Source organism: Mobula hypostoma, chromosome 6 (genome assembly GCF_963921235.1).
Source record: "Mobula hypostoma chromosome 6, sMobHyp1.1, whole genome shotgun sequence".
Taxonomy (NCBI): Eukaryota; Metazoa; Chordata; class Chondrichthyes; order Myliobatiformes; family Myliobatidae; genus Mobula; species Mobula hypostoma.
In genome coordinates, this window is record NC_086102.1 from 105602343 (window position 1) to 105621160 (window position 18818).

The 18818-nt window shown below is 40.3% G+C and overlaps 1 protein-coding gene across 1 annotated transcript in view; it reads right to left on the bottom strand.

Moving 5' to 3' along the window:
* cfap65 (cilia and flagella associated protein 65) overlaps nucleotides 1-18818 on the bottom strand; it is a 222722-nt gene that overhangs the window by 150139 nt on the left and 53765 nt on the right. The window contains exon 9 of the mRNA XM_063049965.1: nucleotides 8879-9101. Within this exon, the coding sequence (XP_062906035.1) occupies nucleotides 8879-9101 (223 nt within the window). The remainder of the gene's footprint in view (nucleotides 1-8878; nucleotides 9102-18818) is intronic.

The window sequence follows — 18818 nt, forward strand, 5'->3', positions numbered from 1 at the left end:
GTACATTTATTATCAATGTTATCATATATTACGTTGAGATTCATTTTCTTGCAAGCATTCACAGGAATAATGAATACTATAGAATTTGCTTAAAATAATGCATAAACAGGCTAAGAACCAATGTGCAAAAGAAGACAAACTGCGCAAATAAACAAAATATTGAGAACTTGAGCTGTAATGAGTCCTTGAAAGTGAGTCCATATGGAATCAGTTTAGAATTTTGGTAAGTGAATGACCCACACAGGCTCAGGAGCCTGATGATTGTATTGTATTAACTGTTCCTGGATGGCCTGGATGGTGGGGGTCCTTGATCATAGATGCTGCTTTCTGGTTGCAGCGTTCCCTATAAATGTGCTCCATGGTGGATAGAGCTTTGTCTGGGATGATGGACTGGGCTGATTCCACCATTTTCTGTAGCCTTTTCACTTCTTGGGCATTAGTGTTTCCATATCAGACCATTATACTACCAGTTATGATACTCCCCACTATGCATTTATAGACCTTTGTCAAAGTTTTAAATGACATGCTGAATCTGCACAAACTTCTAAGAAAGTAGATAATTGGAAAAATGGGCTTTATATAGCTTTGGCTCAACATGTGGCAGTATTGACTTCAACAAAGAACAGTCTGAGAATCAAGATCATAATTCAGACTTACACTCCCATACAGTGAGGGTGTAATTGCTATCAAACCATAGCCACACCTGCTCACTTAGATTCTGCACCACAATCTCAAAGAGCAGCAATGGAGTTTTCCCAGAAATTCTGACCCCATATTTGAATGTTCATGAATATCTGAAACATATCACCTAGGCATTTTGAGGATAATTATGCATGGCTTTATGAGGATAGGTTGAGTGAGCTAGTGCTATTCTCTTCGGAGTGAAGAAGAATGAAAGGCAACTTGATCGAGCCTTGTCGCTTCCTAAATATTATTCACTCAAATTTTTTAAAGAAATTAAAAAGATCAGCTTTATTTGTCAGATGTACATTGAAACATACATTGAAATGTGTTGTTGCGTCAATGACCAACAGAGTCCGAGGATGTTTTCAGGACAGGCTGCAAGTGTCGCCACGCTTCACAGCATGTGCACAACTTACTAACTCTAACTCGTGTGCCTTTAGAATGTGGGAGGAAAATGAAGCACCCAGAGGAAATCCATGAAGTCATGGAGAGAATATACAAACACCTTACAGTTGTTAGCAGGAATTCAATCCAGATCACTGGAGCTGTGATGCAATATACTAGCCACTACACTACTATGCCGCCAATAATTCTCTATTGATATTTGAAATTGGCATTCAGATGTCAACAGAGAACTGGTAAATTAGTTTATTATTGTCACATGCACCAAGATACAGTGAAAAATGTCTTGCTTACTGTTGATACAGATCAATTCATTACAATGATGAATTAAGCTACTACATGGGAAAACAATAACAGAATGCAGAATAAAATGTTGCAGTTACAGAGAAAGTGAAGTGCAGGTAGACAATAAGGTGTACAATCATAACAAGGTACATAGTGAGGTCAAGAGTCACTTTTTGTTGCACTAGGAGACCTTTCAATAGTCTTATAAAAGTAGGATAGAAACTTTCTTTCAGTTTAGTAGTACATGTTTCAAGCTATAGGAGTAGGCATAAGGAAATTTTGCATTTCCTTACACAGTTAGATAATTGAAAACATAACTACTTGATTAAGTTTAAGCTTTCAAAAATGAATTATTCAGATATATAAGACCCAGACTTAGTCTCATGTCGAAAAACTGAGGATTTTGTGCAGAGCCTAAAATCTCCTGGTTTGTTCTCCTTGGAGCAGAGAATATTAAGGGGTGGTTTAATTAAGATATTCAATGTCATGAAGGTTTTGTTTAAGAGTTAATAGGAAGGGCTGAAACTCAAAAGATAAAGATTTAAGGTACAAGTTATGATGTTCAGAACTGTACTACCAGAAGTTCAAAGTAAATTTATTACCAAAATACACTTACGTCACCATATACTTATCTGAGATTCATTTTCTTGCAGTCATTCACAGTAAATACAAAGAAACACAATAGAATCAATGAAAAACTGCACACAAAGATGAACAAACAACCAATGTGCAAAAGACAATAAACTGTGCAAATACAAAAAGGAAAAAAAAACAATATAATAATAATAAATGAATAAGCAGTAAATATCGAGAACATGAGATGAAGTGTCCTTGAAAGTGAGTCCATAAGTTGCGAGATCAGTTCAATGAGTGAGATTGAGATAAGTTATCCGCACTGGTTCAAGAGCCTGATGGTTGAGGGGTAATAACAGTTCCTGAACCTGGTGGTGTGGGACCTGAAGCATCAGTACCTCCTTCATGATGGCAACAGGGAGAAGAGAGCATGGCCTGGATGGTGGGGATCCCCGATGATGGATGCTGCTTTCCTGCGACAATGCTCCTTGTTGATGTGCTCAATGGTGAAGAGGTCTTTATCTGCAATGGACTGTAATGTATCAACTACTTTTTGAGGGCTTTGTTGTTCAAAGGCATTGGTGTTTCCATACCATGGTGTGATGCAGTATACTCTCCATCCTCAGCAGGTGAAAGAAGCAAGCTCTTGATAATTTTTAAAAGGGAATTTGGTAAATACTTGAAAATGGTTTTTGGCACGAGTAATCAGAGGAATGGACTTGAATCCATGGATGTAAATTTGAATTTCCCTTGAATCCCAGGGTCGGAGGTCTGTACAGGCAGGTCCAGAGGCCCAAAATCCATCGGCATATCCAGATGTTGGACACCAACAATCCATAAGACCATAAGATATAGGAGTAGAATTAGGCCATTCGTGTCTGCTCCACCATTTCATCATAGCTGATCCATTTTCCCCTCAGCCCAATCTCCTGCCTTCTCCATATAACCCTTCATGGCCTGACTAATCAAGAATCTATCAAACTCTGCCTTAAATAAACCCAATGACTCGGCTCCCACAGCTGCCTGTGGCAATGAATTCCACAGATTCACCACTCCGTGGCTGAAGAAGTTCCTCCTTATCTCCATTCTGAAAGGATGCCCCCCCCCATCCTAAGGCTGTGTTCTCTGGTCTTAGGCTCTCCCACTATAGGAAACATCCTATCCACACCCACTCTATCGGGGCCTTTCAACATCTGATAGGTCTCAATGAGGTCACCCCTCATTCTTTTGAAATCCAGTGAGTACAGGCCCAGAGCCATCAAAAAGTCCTCATATGACAAGCCTTTCAATCCAGGAATAATTTTTATGAACCTTGTTTGAGTCCTCTCCAATATCAGCACATCCTTTCTTAGCTAAGCGGCCCAAAACTGCTCACAATACTCCAAGTGAGGACTCACCAGTGCTTTATAAAGCCTCAACATTACATCCTTCCCTTTATATTCTTGCCCCCTTGAAATGAATGCTAACATCGCACGTGTCTTCCTCAACACCGACTTAACCTGAAAATTAACCTTTAGGGATCTTGCACAAGGGCTCCCAAGTCCCTTTGCACCTCAGATTTTTGAATTTTCTCTACATTTAGAAAATAGTCTATGCTTTTACTTCTTCTACCAAAATGCACGACCCTACACTTCGACACTGTATTCCATCTGCCACCTCTTTGCCCATTCTCCTAATCTAAGTCTTTCTGTATCCTTTCTACTTCCTCAAAACTACCTGCACATATCTTCATATTATCGGCAAACGTGACCACAAAGCCATCAATTCTGTCATCCAAATTATTCAGATACAGTACCAATAAAAAGTACTGACCCCCTTGGAAATTTTCATGTTTTATTATTTTACTATGTTGAATCAGTGAATTTAATTTAGCTTTTTTTGACACAATCAACAGAAAAAGACTTGTGCGTCAAAGTGAAAACAGATCTCTACAAGGTGATCTAAATTAATTACAAATATAAAATACAAAATAATTGATTGCTTAAGTATTCACCCCTTTAATATGACACACCAAATCATGACTGGTGCAGCCAATTGGTTTTAGAGGACACATAATTAGTTAAATGGAGATCATTGTGTGCAGTCGTGTTTCAATTGATTGTAGTAAAAATGCACCTGTTTCTGGGAGGTCCATCTGCTGATGAGTCAGTATCCTGGCAAAATCTACACCATAATATCAAATGAAAACTTCAAGCAACTCCGCGAAAAGGTTACTGAAGAGCACAAGTCAGGAGATGGATAAAGAAAATGTACAAGTCACTGAATATCCCTTGGAGTACAGTTAAGTCAGTCATCATGAAATGGAAAGAATAAGGCACAGCTGTAAATCTGCCCAGAGCAGGCCAACCTCAAAAACTGAATGAAGGTGCAAGAAGGGGACTATTGAGGGAGGTCACCAACTCTGGAGGAGTTACAAGCTTCTAGGGCGGAGGTGGGAGAGGCTGTGCATACAACAACTGTTACCTGGCTGCTTCACTAATCGCAGCTTTATGGGAGAGTGGCAAAGAGAAAGACACAGTTGAAAAAAACTCATATGAAATGTCAGCTAGAATTTCCCAGAAGGCATGTGGGAGACTCTGAAGTCAGTTGGAAGAAGGTTCTATGGTCTGATGAAAACAAAATTGAGCCTTTTGACCATCAGGGTAAACGCTATGTTTGGGGTATGCTAAACACCGCACATCATCAAAAACACAATATCCCTACCGTGAAGCATGGTGGTGGCTGCATCATGCTGTGAGGATGCTTCACTGCAGAAAGTACTGGAAGGCTTGTGAAGATAGAGGGTAAAATGAATGCAGAAAAATATGAGAAGTCCAGAAACCTGATGCAGTCTGCAAGAGAACTGTGACTTGGGAGAAGATTTGTTTTCCAGCGAGACAATGACCCCAAGCATAAAGCCAAAGGAGTAGCTTAAAAACAACAAAGTTAATGTCCTGGAGTGGCCAAGTCAGAGTCCAGACATCAATCCAGTTGAGAATTTGTGACTGGACTTGAAAAGGATTGTTCTCTCATGATCCCTATGCAATCTGACAGATCTTGAGTATTCAGTGTCCAGATGTGCAAAGCTGATAGAGACCAATCCACATAGGCTCAAGGCTGTAACTGTTGCCAAAGACACATCTACTAGATACTAACTTGAAGGGGGTGAATACTTATGCAATCAATTATTTTGTGTTTAATAATTCTAACAAATTTAGACCAATTTGTAGAAATTTGTTTTACTATGACATAGAGTCTTTTTATGTTGATCAGTATCAAAAAAGCTAAATTAAATCCATTGTGATTTAATGCTGTAAAATGATAAAACTTCCAAGGGGGTGGGGTGAATACTTTTTATAGGCGCAGCATAACGTAAAAAGCAATGGTCCCAATACAGACCCCTGTGGAACACCACTCGTCACCAGCAGGCAACTAGAAAAGACTCCCTTTACTCCCACTCTTTGCCTCCTGCCAATCAACCAATACTCTATCCATGCTAGTATATTTCCTGTAATACCATGGGCTCTAAACTTGTTAAGCAGCCTCATGCGTGGCATCTAGTCAAAAGCCTTCTGAAAATCCAAGTACACAACATTAACTGATCCTCCTTTGTCCATCTGGCTTGTTATTTCTTCAAAGAATTACAACAAATTTGTCAGGCAAGATTTTCCCTTAAGGAAACCATGCTTATTAGGGCCTTTTTCTTATCTTGTTCCTCCAAGTATCCCAAAACCACATTCTTAACAATTAACTCCAACATCTTCCCAACCTCTGAGGTCAGACTAACTGGCTTATAATTTCTTTTCTTCTGCCTCTCTCCCTTCTTGAAGAGTAGAGTGACATTAGCAACTTTCTATTCCTCTGGAACCATGCCAGAATCAAGTGATCCTTGAAAGATCATTACTAATGCCTCCACAATCTCTTCAGCCACCCTTTCAGAACCATGGGACGTATACCAACTGGTCCAGGTGACTTATCTACCTTCAGGCCTTTCAGTTTCCCAAGAACCTTCTCCGTAGTAACGGCAACTTCACACATTTCTCTTTCTTTTTAAATCTTTTTATTAAATAAGTATACAAAAAGGTAAGCCATATAGACACTAATACACTGTTAGAATATAATAAAATTACAGAAGATATTAATACAAAAAAAACTACAATGTAATTTAAACATAACATACCAAGGTAACATAATAGTATACTAATTTTATATATATATCAATAGAGAAAAGGAAACCACCCCCCCAAAAAAAACCCACCGTGCAACTAACTAAAAGCAAAGCAAAGCAATGGGCTAACTTGAAACCAAACAGAGTTAAACTTAAAATCACGTCCTCAATCCCGACCTCCATTAGAAACAGTAAAAAAAAACAAGAAGGGTATATATTACATTAAATGAAAATATTGAATAAAAGATCTCCAAGTCTGTTCAAATTTAAATGAGGAGTCATAAAGATTGCTTCTAATTTTCTCCAGATTCAAGCATAATATCGTCTGAGAAAACCAAAAAAAGGTAGTTGGAGCATTAAGCTCTTTCCAATGTTGTAAGATACATCTTTTCGCCATTAAAGTAAGAAATGCAATCATTCTACAGGCTGAAGGGGAGAGATCACTGGAAATTTTAGGTAGTCCAAAGATAGCAGTAATAGGGTGAGGAGAGATATCTATATTCAATACCTTGGAGATAATATTAAAAATGTCTCTCCAAAAAGTTTCCAAAGTACGGCAAGACCAAAACATATGAGTTAAAGAGGCTATCTGCCCCGGACATCTATCATAAAAAGGATTAATATGAGAATAAAAGCGTGCTAACTTATCTTTGGACATATGTGCTCTATGAACAACTTTAAATTGAATTAGGGAATGTTTAGCACAGATAGAGGAAGTATTGACTAATTGTAAAATCTACCCCCAGTCATCCACGGAAATGGTAAACCCCAATTCCTGTTCCCAATCTACCCTAATCTTATCAAATGGAGCTTTCCTAAGTTTCATAATAATATTATAAATCATAGCCGATGCACCTTTCTGACATGGATTAAGGTTGATTATAGTATCTAAAATGTACGTAGGAGGAAGCATTGGAAAGGAAGAAAGTATAGTACTTAGGAAATTTCTAACTTGTAGATATCTAAAAAAATGTATTTTTGATAAGTTATATTTATTAGATAATTGTTCAAAAGACATAAGGGAACCATCTAAAAATAAATCCAAAAACCGTGAAATACCCTTAGTCTTCCAAGTTTGAAAAGCACGATCCGTAAAAGAGGGAGGAAAAAATATGTCACCTAAAATAGGAATCGCTAACCCAAATTGATTAAGATCAAAAAATTTTCTGAATTGAAACCAAATATGCAAGGTATATTTAACTATCGGGTTAGACACCTGTTTAAGGCATTTCCAATCAAAAGGAAGAGAGGAACCTAAAATAGAGCCAAGTGTAAAACCCTGAACAGATTGTAATTCCAATACTATCCATTTAGGAATGGATAGTATATCCTGGTCCAGTAACCAGAATTTCATATGTCGAATATTAATTGCCCAATAATAAAATCTAAAGTTAGGTAATGCTAAGCCTCCATCTCTCTTAGCTTTCTGTAAATGTATTTTACCCAGTTTCGGGTTTTTATTCTGCCAAATAAATGAAGAAATTTTAGAGTCAACTTTGTCAAAAAAAGATTTTGGAATAAAGATTGGTAATGCCTGAAATATATATAAAAATTTTGGCAAAAAAAACATCTTAACTGCATTAATACGACCAATCAAAGTTAAATATAAAGGAAACCATTTAGATGAAAGTTGAGTAATATGGTCTATTAATGGTAGAAAGTTAGTCTTAAATAAATCTTTGTATTTACAAGTAATTTTAATCCCAAGATATGAAAAATAATTATTAATCAATTTAAATGGAAATTTATAATATAAGGGAAATTGTTTATTAATCGGAAAGAGTTCACTCTTACTAAGATTTAATTTATAACCTGAAAAAAGACCAAATTGTGCTAATAACTCTAAAACAGCCGGGATGGATTTTTGAGGATTAGAAATATATAAAAGTAAATCATCAGCATAGAGTGATAATTTATGGGACTTTAAGCCCCGAGTTATCCCAGTAATATTTGGAGATTCTTGAATGGCAATTGCAAGAGGTTCTAATGCAATATCAAATAATAAGGGACTAAGAGGACAACCTTGTCGAGTACCTCGAAAAAGAGGGAAAAAAGGTGAACTTAAAGAGTTAGTACGGACCGAGGCCACAGGAGAATAATATAAGAGTTTAATCCAGGATATAAGTTTCGAGCTAAAATTAAACATTTCAAGCACCTTAAATAAATAAGGCCATTCTACTCTATCAAAAGCTTTCTCGGCATCTAAAGAGATAACACACTCAGGAACATTTCTGTCCTCGACACTCTCGACCATCCAGCATACTGCTAGTGTCTTCCACAGTGATGAATGCTGCAAAATACTTATTCAGTTCATCAGCCATTTCCTTGTCCCCCATTACTACCTCTCCAGTATAATTTTCCAGTGGTCCAATATCTATTCTCACTTCTCTTTTACTCTTTATATACTGAAGAAGCTTTCGGTATCTGCTTTTTGGAATTCCCAAGGACGGAGGTTGGGTCAGCAGGTTTTGTGGACGAAGACCAGTGATCCCGCAGTCAAGAGGTCATAAGGACAAGGGCTAGTGATCTCTGATGAGGATTAGATAGGAATTAGTTTGTTTTGCTGTTGCTGTGTCTGTCTTGTTGTACTTTGGCTGTGTTTTGTTCAGCTGAACATTATGGGTATTCTATGTTAGCACTGGAAGCATGGCGGCACTTGCAGGTGTCCCCACCACATTTGAAACTGTTGGTTGTTAATGCTAGCAACACATTTAACTATATGTTTCGATATACATAAAACTAATAAATCTAATCTAATCTAGTCTTTGAGGTAAGCTATATTTGTACCTTTGCATGACCCGGTCACCTTCAGCAGAGACTTGGAGCTGTTGCCTGGCCGTGTAATACCGAAGTAATCGACACTCAGAGAACCGGCAGTCCGTGGCCTGAACTTGAAAGGGATCTGGACTCTGCTGCAGGCTGGTACTGTACCCTCCGTAACCTCACACGTGAATTCGGATTGAAATGGAGTCACTTGCTGGAGATACATGACTCTGAACAATGTGTTTACCTGTCAGGTGCAAGACAAGAAATAAAGTTAGATTGGTTTTACATCCAGATTTATTTGGTTTTGAAATCTCAATGCACAGTTAAATCTTGAATCTTGAAATGTGCCAGCAAACATCTGGTGGGCTGAATGGCTCCAACCGGGTTGTGAGAAATTTAACAGGAGTAGGCCATGTGACCCACTTAAACTTGCTCCACCATTCCTAAACATCATGGCTGAAGTCATGAGGTAAAGAAACAGGCCCTTTGGCCTATCACTTCCATGTTCACCATCACATATTTATCTTTACTAGTCTTATTTATCTCCATTACACATTTTTTTTTAAGTTTTGCATTTCTTGACTATTTACTATCCAAAAAAGATATCAACCTTAGCCTTGAGTGAAACAAATGACTGAATGAATGAATGAGGCCATACTGGATCTGGAACTAGGGAATGAGCCTGGTCAGGTGACAAATCTCTCAGTGGGAGAGCATTTTGGAAATTGTGAACACAACTCCCTGATCTTCAGCAAAACCATGGGCCAGGATAGGAACAAATGAATTAGGTTAGTATTTAATTGGGAGTGGGCTAATTATGATGGCATTGGCCAGGAATTTGGAAATATAAACTGGAACATATGTTCTCAGGGAAATTCACAGCAGAAGAGTAGTGGTTGTTTAGGGAGTACTTGCATGGGGGTTCAAGATAAGTTGTCCCACTGAGACAGGGTGAGGATGGTAGGGTGAAGGAACCATGATTGACAGGAGAGAGGTGGAACATTTAGTCAAGACGAAGAAGGAGGCATACTTAAAGTTTAAGCTGCAAAACTCAGATGATGATCTTGAGAGTTATAAGAGGGCCAGGAAGGAGCTTAAAAAGGACTTAGGAGAACTAGAAGTGGTGGTAGAGGCTGATACAATAGGGTCATTTAAGGTACTCTTACACAGCTACATGGATGTAAGAAAAGTGGAGGGTTACAGGTTGCATAGGAGGGAAGTTAGATTGATCATGGACTATTCAGCACAACATCATGGACTAAAGGGCTGTACTGTGCTGTGTCCTACGTTCTGTGAACATTCACATTGACCAAGCAGAAAATTCAAAGGCTTAATACTTTTGTTTGTTGAATGTCATAAAGTAGAGCAATGAAAAAGTCTAACAAAGTCAGGGATCAAAGCAAATTTGTTTTGAATGCTTATTGGTTTCTCTGCTTTTTCCTGGAGTATCTGAGATGGACATCTCATGGCTGGTTGTAGCAAACACTTTGCACTATTTCACCTGGTTCGCAAAAATGACGTTAAAGTCCTCATAAGCCAGAGAACAGTACTGAATGCTTAAAGAATTTATTACCTGGAAGACCACCTAACCTATTGTGTTTTTGGCAACTGGAAAAAAATGCTCCCCAACCTTAAAAAAAATCCTTATCCTGTGGCTGTAACATCCAGACTAACTCGCCAGAACAATCTCTCACAAGACCAATTCTGCATCCTTGTCCACATAACCTTTGTGTCAAATGAAATATATTAGAAACACAAGAGATTCTGCAGATACAGGAAATCTTGAGCAACATGCACAAGAGCTGGAGGAACTGAGCAGATTATAGAGGGAATGGACAGTCGATGCTTTGGGATGAGAATCTTCATCAGGAGACTTGATGATGGGCCTCAGTACAAAATGTCAACTGTTTATTTCGCTCCATGCCTGACCCGTTGAGTTCCTCAGCATTTTGTGTGTGTTGCAAATGAAATATACCCTTCCTTAGGCTGCCAGCCCACCAAGTGTGATCTTATTAATACTCAGCATAATTCCACTAAGTCTTGTTTGCACTCCAACCATACTGGAAGCACAGAACTTACACCATGAACAAGGGTGGTTAATGGAGCAGATGGACCTAATAATACAAGTGCATAGTTCATTGAAAGTAGCATCCTAGGTAGAAAGAGTGTGAAAAAGACATTTAGCATGCTAGCCTTCTTCACTCAAGACATTGAATATAGGAATTGGAACATTATGTTGCAGTTGTACAATTTGCTGGTGAAGCCACACTTGTAATTCTGTGTAGAGTTTTGGTCTTCCTGTTGTAGGAAAGATGTGGTTAAACTAAAAAGAGTGTACAAAAGATTTACAAGGCTGTAGCCAGGACTAGAGGGTCTACATTATAGGGTGAGGTTGGTCCAAGCTAAGTCTTTAATGCTTGGAATGTAGGAGAATGAGGGGCGACCTCATAGAGATGTTTAAAATTCTGAGATGGACAGATAAGATGGATGGCATCAGCCTTTTCCCACATGATAAGGAGTCCAAAATTAAGGCGCAGTGGTTTAGGGTGAGAGGAGAAAGATTTAAAAGGGGCCTGGGGGGCAACTTTTTCCACACAGAAGGTGGTGATTATATGGAATAAGCAGCCAGAAGCACTTGAATGGGTTCAGAGGAGAGGCAGAGCTTAAAAGGATATGGGCCAAACACAGGAAGTTGGAATTAACCAGGTGGGCAATATGATCAGCATGTACTAGTTGGGCAAAAGGGCCTGCATCATATTATTCAATGACTCCATATTACAATGAAAGCCAGCATATTATTTGCTTACCTACTTGCATAGTTCACTTCTTTGTTTTATATTCAAAGACACCCTTGTCTACTAACCACTGTAATAAGCTTAGCACCATATATAAAAACTGTGTTTGCATTTTCTTTACAAAATAATGTCATATTTTCCCATTTCCACCTTCCGTCATCTTTGTTTAAATGCATGCAAACTTTCTGGATCTTTTCACAAAATACTGTTGCAACTAGCTTTGGATTTTCACCCGATTTACAATTAATAGAATAAGGAGCATTCTAGTAACACTGAAGGCTACTTTAGCATGAAACATTCATAGAGTATCATCACATTTCAAAAACAAATTCTGACAAGTGGCTTTACAAAAAGTTGCAATAGTTACAAGATGTCACTTGATGGCAGTATTTCATTGTAGAGACCCCACTGTTCAGGCACCAGTTCCACTGAGCATTTCATTATAGTTATCGCTTCAACGGAGTGACTTGAATTGTAAAGGAACTAGATACAATGAGGACAACAGGAATTCTGCAGATGCTGGAAATTCAAGCAACACACATCAAAGTTGCTGGTGAACGCAGCAAGTCAGGCAGCATCTCAAGGAAGAGATACAGTCGACGTTTTAGGCCGAGACCCTTCGTCAGGACTAACTGAAGGAAGGGTTAGTAAGAGATTTGAAAGTGGGAGGGGCAGGGAGAGATCCAAAATGATAGGAGAAGACAGGAGGGGGAGGGATGGAGCCAAGAGCTGGACAGGTGATTAGCAAAGGGGATGTGAGAGGATCATGGGACAGGAGGCCCAGGGAGAAAGATGGGGGGGGGGAATCCCAGAGGATGGGAAGGGGTATAGTCAGAGGGACAGAGGGAGAAAAAGGAGAGTGAGAGAAAGAATGTGTGTATAAAAATAAATAACGGATGGGGTACGAGGGGGAGGTGGGGCACTAGCTGAAGTTAGAGAAGTCAATGTTCATGCCATCAGGTTGGAGGCTACCCAGACGGAATATAGGGTGTTGTTCCTCCAACGTGAGTGTCACTTCATCTTTACAGTAGAGGAGGCCGTGGATAGACATGTCAGAATGGGAATGGGACGTGGCCACTGGGAGATCCTGCTTTCTCTGGCGGACAGAGCGTAGGTGTTCAGCAAAGCGGTCTCCCAGTCTGCGTCGTGTCTCGCCAATATATAGAAGGCCACATCGGGAGCACCGGACGCAGTATATCACCCTAGCCGACTCACAGGTGAAGTGTTGCTTCACCTGGAAGGACTGTCTGGGGCCCTGAATGGGGGTAAGGGAGGAAGTGTAAGGGCACGTGTAGCACTTGTTCCGCTTACAAGGATAAGTGCCAGGAGGGAGATCAGTGGGGAGGGATGGGGGGGACGAATGGACAAGGGAGTCGTGTAGGGAGCGATCCCTGCGGAAAGCGGGGGGGGGGAGGGGGAAAGATGTGCTTAGTGGTGGGATCCCGTTGGAGGTGACGGAAGTTACGGAGAATAATATTTTGGATCCGGAGGCTGGTGGGGTGGTAGGTGAGGACAAGGGGAACCCTATTCCTAGTGGGGTGGCAGGAGGATGGAGTGAGAACAGATGTGCGTGAAATGGGGGAGATGCGTTTGAGAGCAGAGTTGATGGTGGAGGAAGGGAAGCCCCTTTCTTTGAAAAAGGAGGACATCTCCCTCATCCTGGAATGAAAAGCCTCATCCTGAGAGCAGATGCGGCGGAGACGGAGGAATTGCGAGAAGGGGATGGCACTTTTGCAAGAGACAGGGTGAGAAGAGGAATAGTCCAGATAGCTGTGAGAGTCAGTAGGCTTATAGTAGACATCAGTGGATAAGCTGTCTCCAGAGGTAGAGACAGAAAGATCTAGAAAGGGGAGGGAGGTGTCGGAAATGGACCAGGTGAACTTGAGGGCAGGGTGAAAGTTGGAGGCAAAGTTAATAAAGTCAACGAGCTCAGCATGCGTGCAGGAAGCAGCACCAATGCAGTCGTTGATGTAGCGAAGGAAAAGTGGGGGACAGATACCAGAATAGGTACGGAACATAGATTGTTCCACAAAGCCAACAAAAAGGCAGGCATAGCTAGGACCCATACGGATGCCCATAGCTACACCTTTAGTTTGGAGGAAGTGGGAGGAGCCAAAGGAGAAATTATTAAGAGTAAGGACTAATTCTGCTAGATGGAGCAGAGTGGTGGTAGAGGGGAACTGATTAGGTCTGGAATCCAAAAAGAAGCGGAGAGCTTTGAGACCTTCCTGATGGGGGATGGAATGTCCCCCATACCTCCATTTTCATTGTAATATTCAAGATAATTGCCGATACTTTCAAATTCTTTGTGTTCCCTAACTTGCTGAAGTGGTGAAGTCATTTCATTTTCATTCCTGGTTGTTTCTGGCATCTCCATGCCTGAATGTTTGAAACTGCAGTGAGCAAAACGGTTCTGTATTGTCTTCTTACTGCTTATTTCTCGCCATCGTTCAGTGACAAAAGTAACTGCTTTTTGAACGCAGGCACACACAACTGGCACTATTTAAAAACTGTTTGATCTAAATATGGTGTAGTGTCTAATGGCCACACAAGTGTACATAACTAACACTAATTAGAAACTGTTCAGCAACAGTCTCCAGCCTCAATTAAGCAGCATGGTGTCCCAAATAAATGAGTGGAATCCTGGCTATTTTCTTGATTAGTTGCTGTTCTTTAAAGGTTGGCCTAAATAAGCACCTGCCCCAATCATCCAATGGCCCAATTAACAGGAATCCACTGTGTGTGCATATATATAGTGTGACAGGGTCCTGAATTACCCCTATGAACTGTGCTTTCAAAAAAAAAGAGAGAGAGCATTGTGGAACACAGACACCTTGTTAAAAAGAGAGAGAGGTGAAGAGTGCTCACAGTTTGTTTATACTTTCTACAAGGACACAGGCAGCTTCCAAGTTCTTATAGAGAGAGAAGGGAGGGGCTGCTTGATGGACAGCTAGTATGCAGCACGGTGAGATAAACAGAAGGTCAGCTGTTAGACCTAGAGACACATGGTTTTGGACACTGAATGAGCTTTGTTGTGCCCACAGAAAAGGTGGGTTTTGGAGGATCAATCAGGCTCTCGCAGTGTGAAAAGGGTGTGACCAGTGGGGAGTTATTTGTGTGTACAACCCTCGCCTGGGTTTATAATTCCACCACAGAAGAATGGCCCCCTTTGTTGTGGTCACAGTCGGTGACTTCTAAAGGATTTTGGAGGACTATGGGAAGATCGACGGCATCAGCTCACCTGAAGACTCAAATCTCTCCCTCACCCTCTCCATCACTACTCAACTCAATACCACGAACTGAACTGAACTTTACTCATCATAGTTAGTCTATCTATTTACCCCTAGACTTGAAGAAGCTTGGTTTTCATATATTTCCACATTTATTTGTATATATAATCATTGCTAACCTGTTGAATATATCTACATTTATATTACTGTATTGCGTAGTTACTAATAAATACCATTAGTTAATAGCAATACTGGACTCCAAAGTGTTTTCCATCTCTGCTGGTTCTTTAACCTGTCACAGGTCCCTATCAAAATTGGGGCCTGCGTCCAAGATATGAACAAATTGGTTGGGGGGCTTGTTTGAATTGATTCGGGGAAAATCCCTTTTGATTTGATCGTGTGGAAAAACAGCAGAAATGGATGTTAGGAAATTTCTGGCATTGCCAAACCCTGTGGCCTTGGAGAGAGCTAAAAACGATGAGTTGCGAACAATTGTTGAGGAACTGGAACTTAAGACGGTAAAGAAGGGTATGACTAAGGTAGAAATTCAAAGAAAAATAGTTGAATATTATATTTCGACAAAGCAATTTACGGAGGATGTGTTGAAAATGTTTGCTGAAGGTAAAGTACTTACTGAGGCTGAGCTTCAGCTTCAGTTGGAAAAATCTAAAATGGAGCATGAGTTGCAACTGAAACAGCTCGAGAGAGGAAAGGCAGAAAAACAGAGACAGTTCCAGAGGTAGACGTGGCAGCTGAGAGGTTTAGTGTTAGACCCTGCTGATTTTTACAGCTTGGAAGGGCTTGTGTTGTTTGATGAATTTAGAAGTTGTGTACCCTATGATGTAAGGGCATCCCTGGATGAAGAGGATGCCACCACCCTGCGGGGGTCTGCTAAGACAGCAGACGAAGTTTTAACCCACAAGGTTGAGTTTACTCCAGATGAGAGTTACCCAGAGAGTAGCTGGGAGGTTCTGGGTGACCTTGAATTTGAAACTGGGGCAAGTGATGAAAGCCCAGAAGAGGCAGCTGTCCTGATTGCCTGTGTTCAGCTTGTTGAAGTACCTGTGGATTCACAGGGTACTGAACCTTGTGTTAAAGCTCAGTTAAAGTCTGAGATATCTGACTTGGTTGGAAAGGAATACAGTTCTTCTGTGTCAGATGGTCTTGGTTCAGTGAATAAGGGGTTAACCTCGGTACCAGTGGAAATTGAGAATTCTCAGTCACTTGTATTAGACAGTGTTCTAAAGTTAGTAATGAGATAAAAATCGATGAGGTAAGTGTTACTGAAAATATTGAGAAAAGGGTTGTCTCTGGACTTTTGAATTTCTCTGGACTTTTGAATAAAGTACTTGTGAAGGTGGATTGGTTTTGCGACCTTTGACCCTGCTTGCAGGACAAAGACCTGCTGAGGAAGTATGTGCCACTCTGTTGAATTTTGTTTTGACATTTAGAGGTAAACACCTTCAAGGTTATGATGTTATTCACGATGAGGTTGTTCAAGTTTGGGGTGTGCAGAGACAAAACTTGAAGCGTTGTTGTGACCGGGAGGAGACACCATTGGTGGAAGTTGCAATGGAGACAGGTTGGAATAAAGGTCGTAGGAATGAGATAAGTGGATTGTTTGGCCTCTTCCATAATATACACATGGTAGTTATAAGTCTGGTGATCGTGCTAAGTTTAGTAAACAATGGGGGGAGGTTGACACCTCTCCAAGGTGAGGTTGATTTAGGAATTCAACTAATGAGCAAAGCTGCTGCTAAGAATTCACACAGAAAGACTGATATTTATCCCACATGCACAGTTACTCGAAGCATGTTTAGAAGGTCTGCTGAGGTCCATGATAGCAAACCCAGGGGTTTAAAGTATGATGATGTGTCACAGGCTCCTCTACCTTCCATATTCCAGCAGGACTTAGAGGGTAGTAAAGCTGATGAGAGTAAGATGTATGAGAAAGATAAGGACAACCTTATCGAAGAAGGAACTTATAGAGAAACAGAATAGAGATTCTGAAATGGTGGCTTTAAAGGAGACAGCTCTCACAGAAGAGGAGGTTCAGAACGATTCAGTAGGACATTACCTTAAAGATGGGGTGATAATTAGGAAGTGGAGTCCAGCCACTGTGCCTGCAAGTGAGGATTGGGCCATTGAACATCAGGTAGTGGTTCCGAAAGTTTACAGGGCTGAAATTTTAAACATGGCTTACAGTATGCCTTTAGGTGGACATTTTGGAGTGAGAAAGACAGTGAACAGAATTATGAAGGAATTCTACTAGCCTAATTTAAGAAAGGATGTTGTGAATGTTTGCAGGACTTGCCATACCTGCCAGGTTGAGGGGAAACTTAATCAGGTTAGTCAAGTAACACCACTTAAACTGATAACTGCTTTTGATTAACCTTTTTCTAAGGTCATAGTGGATTATGTAGGCCCATTGCCAAAGACTGCAGCTGGTCATCAGTATGTGCTAACTGTTATGTGTGCTGCATCTAGGTTCCCTGAAGCTGTGCCTCTTGGAAACATCTGAGCCAAGACTGTGGTAAAAGCATTCAGTAAGTTTTTGACACTGATGGGTCTGCCAAAGAAATTCAATTCAACCAGGGTAGTAACTTTACTTCTCCAACTATCCCCTGGAATGTTCTCGAACTGGGAGCTGAGCACATTGTGTCATCTGCATATCACACAGAGTCCTTGGAATGGTTCAACTCCACTCTTAAGACCAAGATTAAAACATATTGTGTGAAAAATGGGAAAAACTGGGATGAGGGGGTTCCCCTACTCTTATTTGCTGCTGGAGATATGATTCAAAAATCATTGAAGGGTAGTCTATTTAAACCCGTGTTCGGTCACAGGCCAAAAGGACCTTTGACCTTGCTCAGGGAGCAATGGTCTAACCCAAAAGTGTGTGTCAACGTGTTAGATTATGTTTTAAAATTAAGGAAAAGATTTAATAAGGTTTATGACCTTGCAAAGGAAAGTTTGCATAATGTTCAAATTAAAATAAAACATTTGTTTGATAGGATAGCACCTGTGGGTACTGTCAGGAAAACAAACTGAGTCGTGAAGGCTGAGAATGAGGTGCAAGATCATTTTAACCCGCTGAATCTAGTATCAACAAGAGTTAAGAACTCCATTGTTTTGAAAAATAGTATTGATAAGGTCCATCAGTTGGAGCCTACACCACAAAAACAATCGAAGGAATTAATTAGCAAGCATAAAGATTTATTTTCTGACATTCCAAGACGGTGTACAGCTGAAGTGCATGACATCATCGTAAATTCAGCCCAGCCCATCAAAGAGCATCCTTACAGAATGAATTTAGAGGAAAGTAAAATGGTTGAACAAGAAATTGGAAATAAGAAGGAACAAGGAAAGAGAGTGGATGACTGTATTGACAAAGTGGGGAAAGCTAAATACCTTACAAGGATTGACTTGTTAAAAGGATATTGGGGTGTTCCTTTGACAGAGAGGGCTAAAGGGATATCAACATTTGTGAGACCATATGGACTGTATGAATATAATGTTTTACCCTTCTGGATGAAAAATGCTCCAGGGACATTTCAAAGAATGATCAATTCTGTGACTAGAGGGTTAGAAAACACAGGGGCTTACATTGATGATTTAGTGGTCTGGAATGACACAAGGGAAGAGCATATTTCAGCTGTACAAAAACTGTTGGAAGGGCTGTCCAAGGTCAATATTACTGAAAACATCGCTAAAAGTGAGTTTAGCAATGCCACAGTTACATATCTGGGCTATGTAGTAGGCTAGGGCCAACTGGCTCCTGTACGGGCCAAGGTTCAAGCTATTGCTGAGGTTCCTGTTCCAACCGGCAAGAAAGCGTTAAGAAGGTTTTTAGGAATGGTTGGGTATTATTGTAAGTTTTGTAAGAACTTTGCTGACATCGCTCTCCCCCTAACAAAATTACTAGGGAAGAGTGAA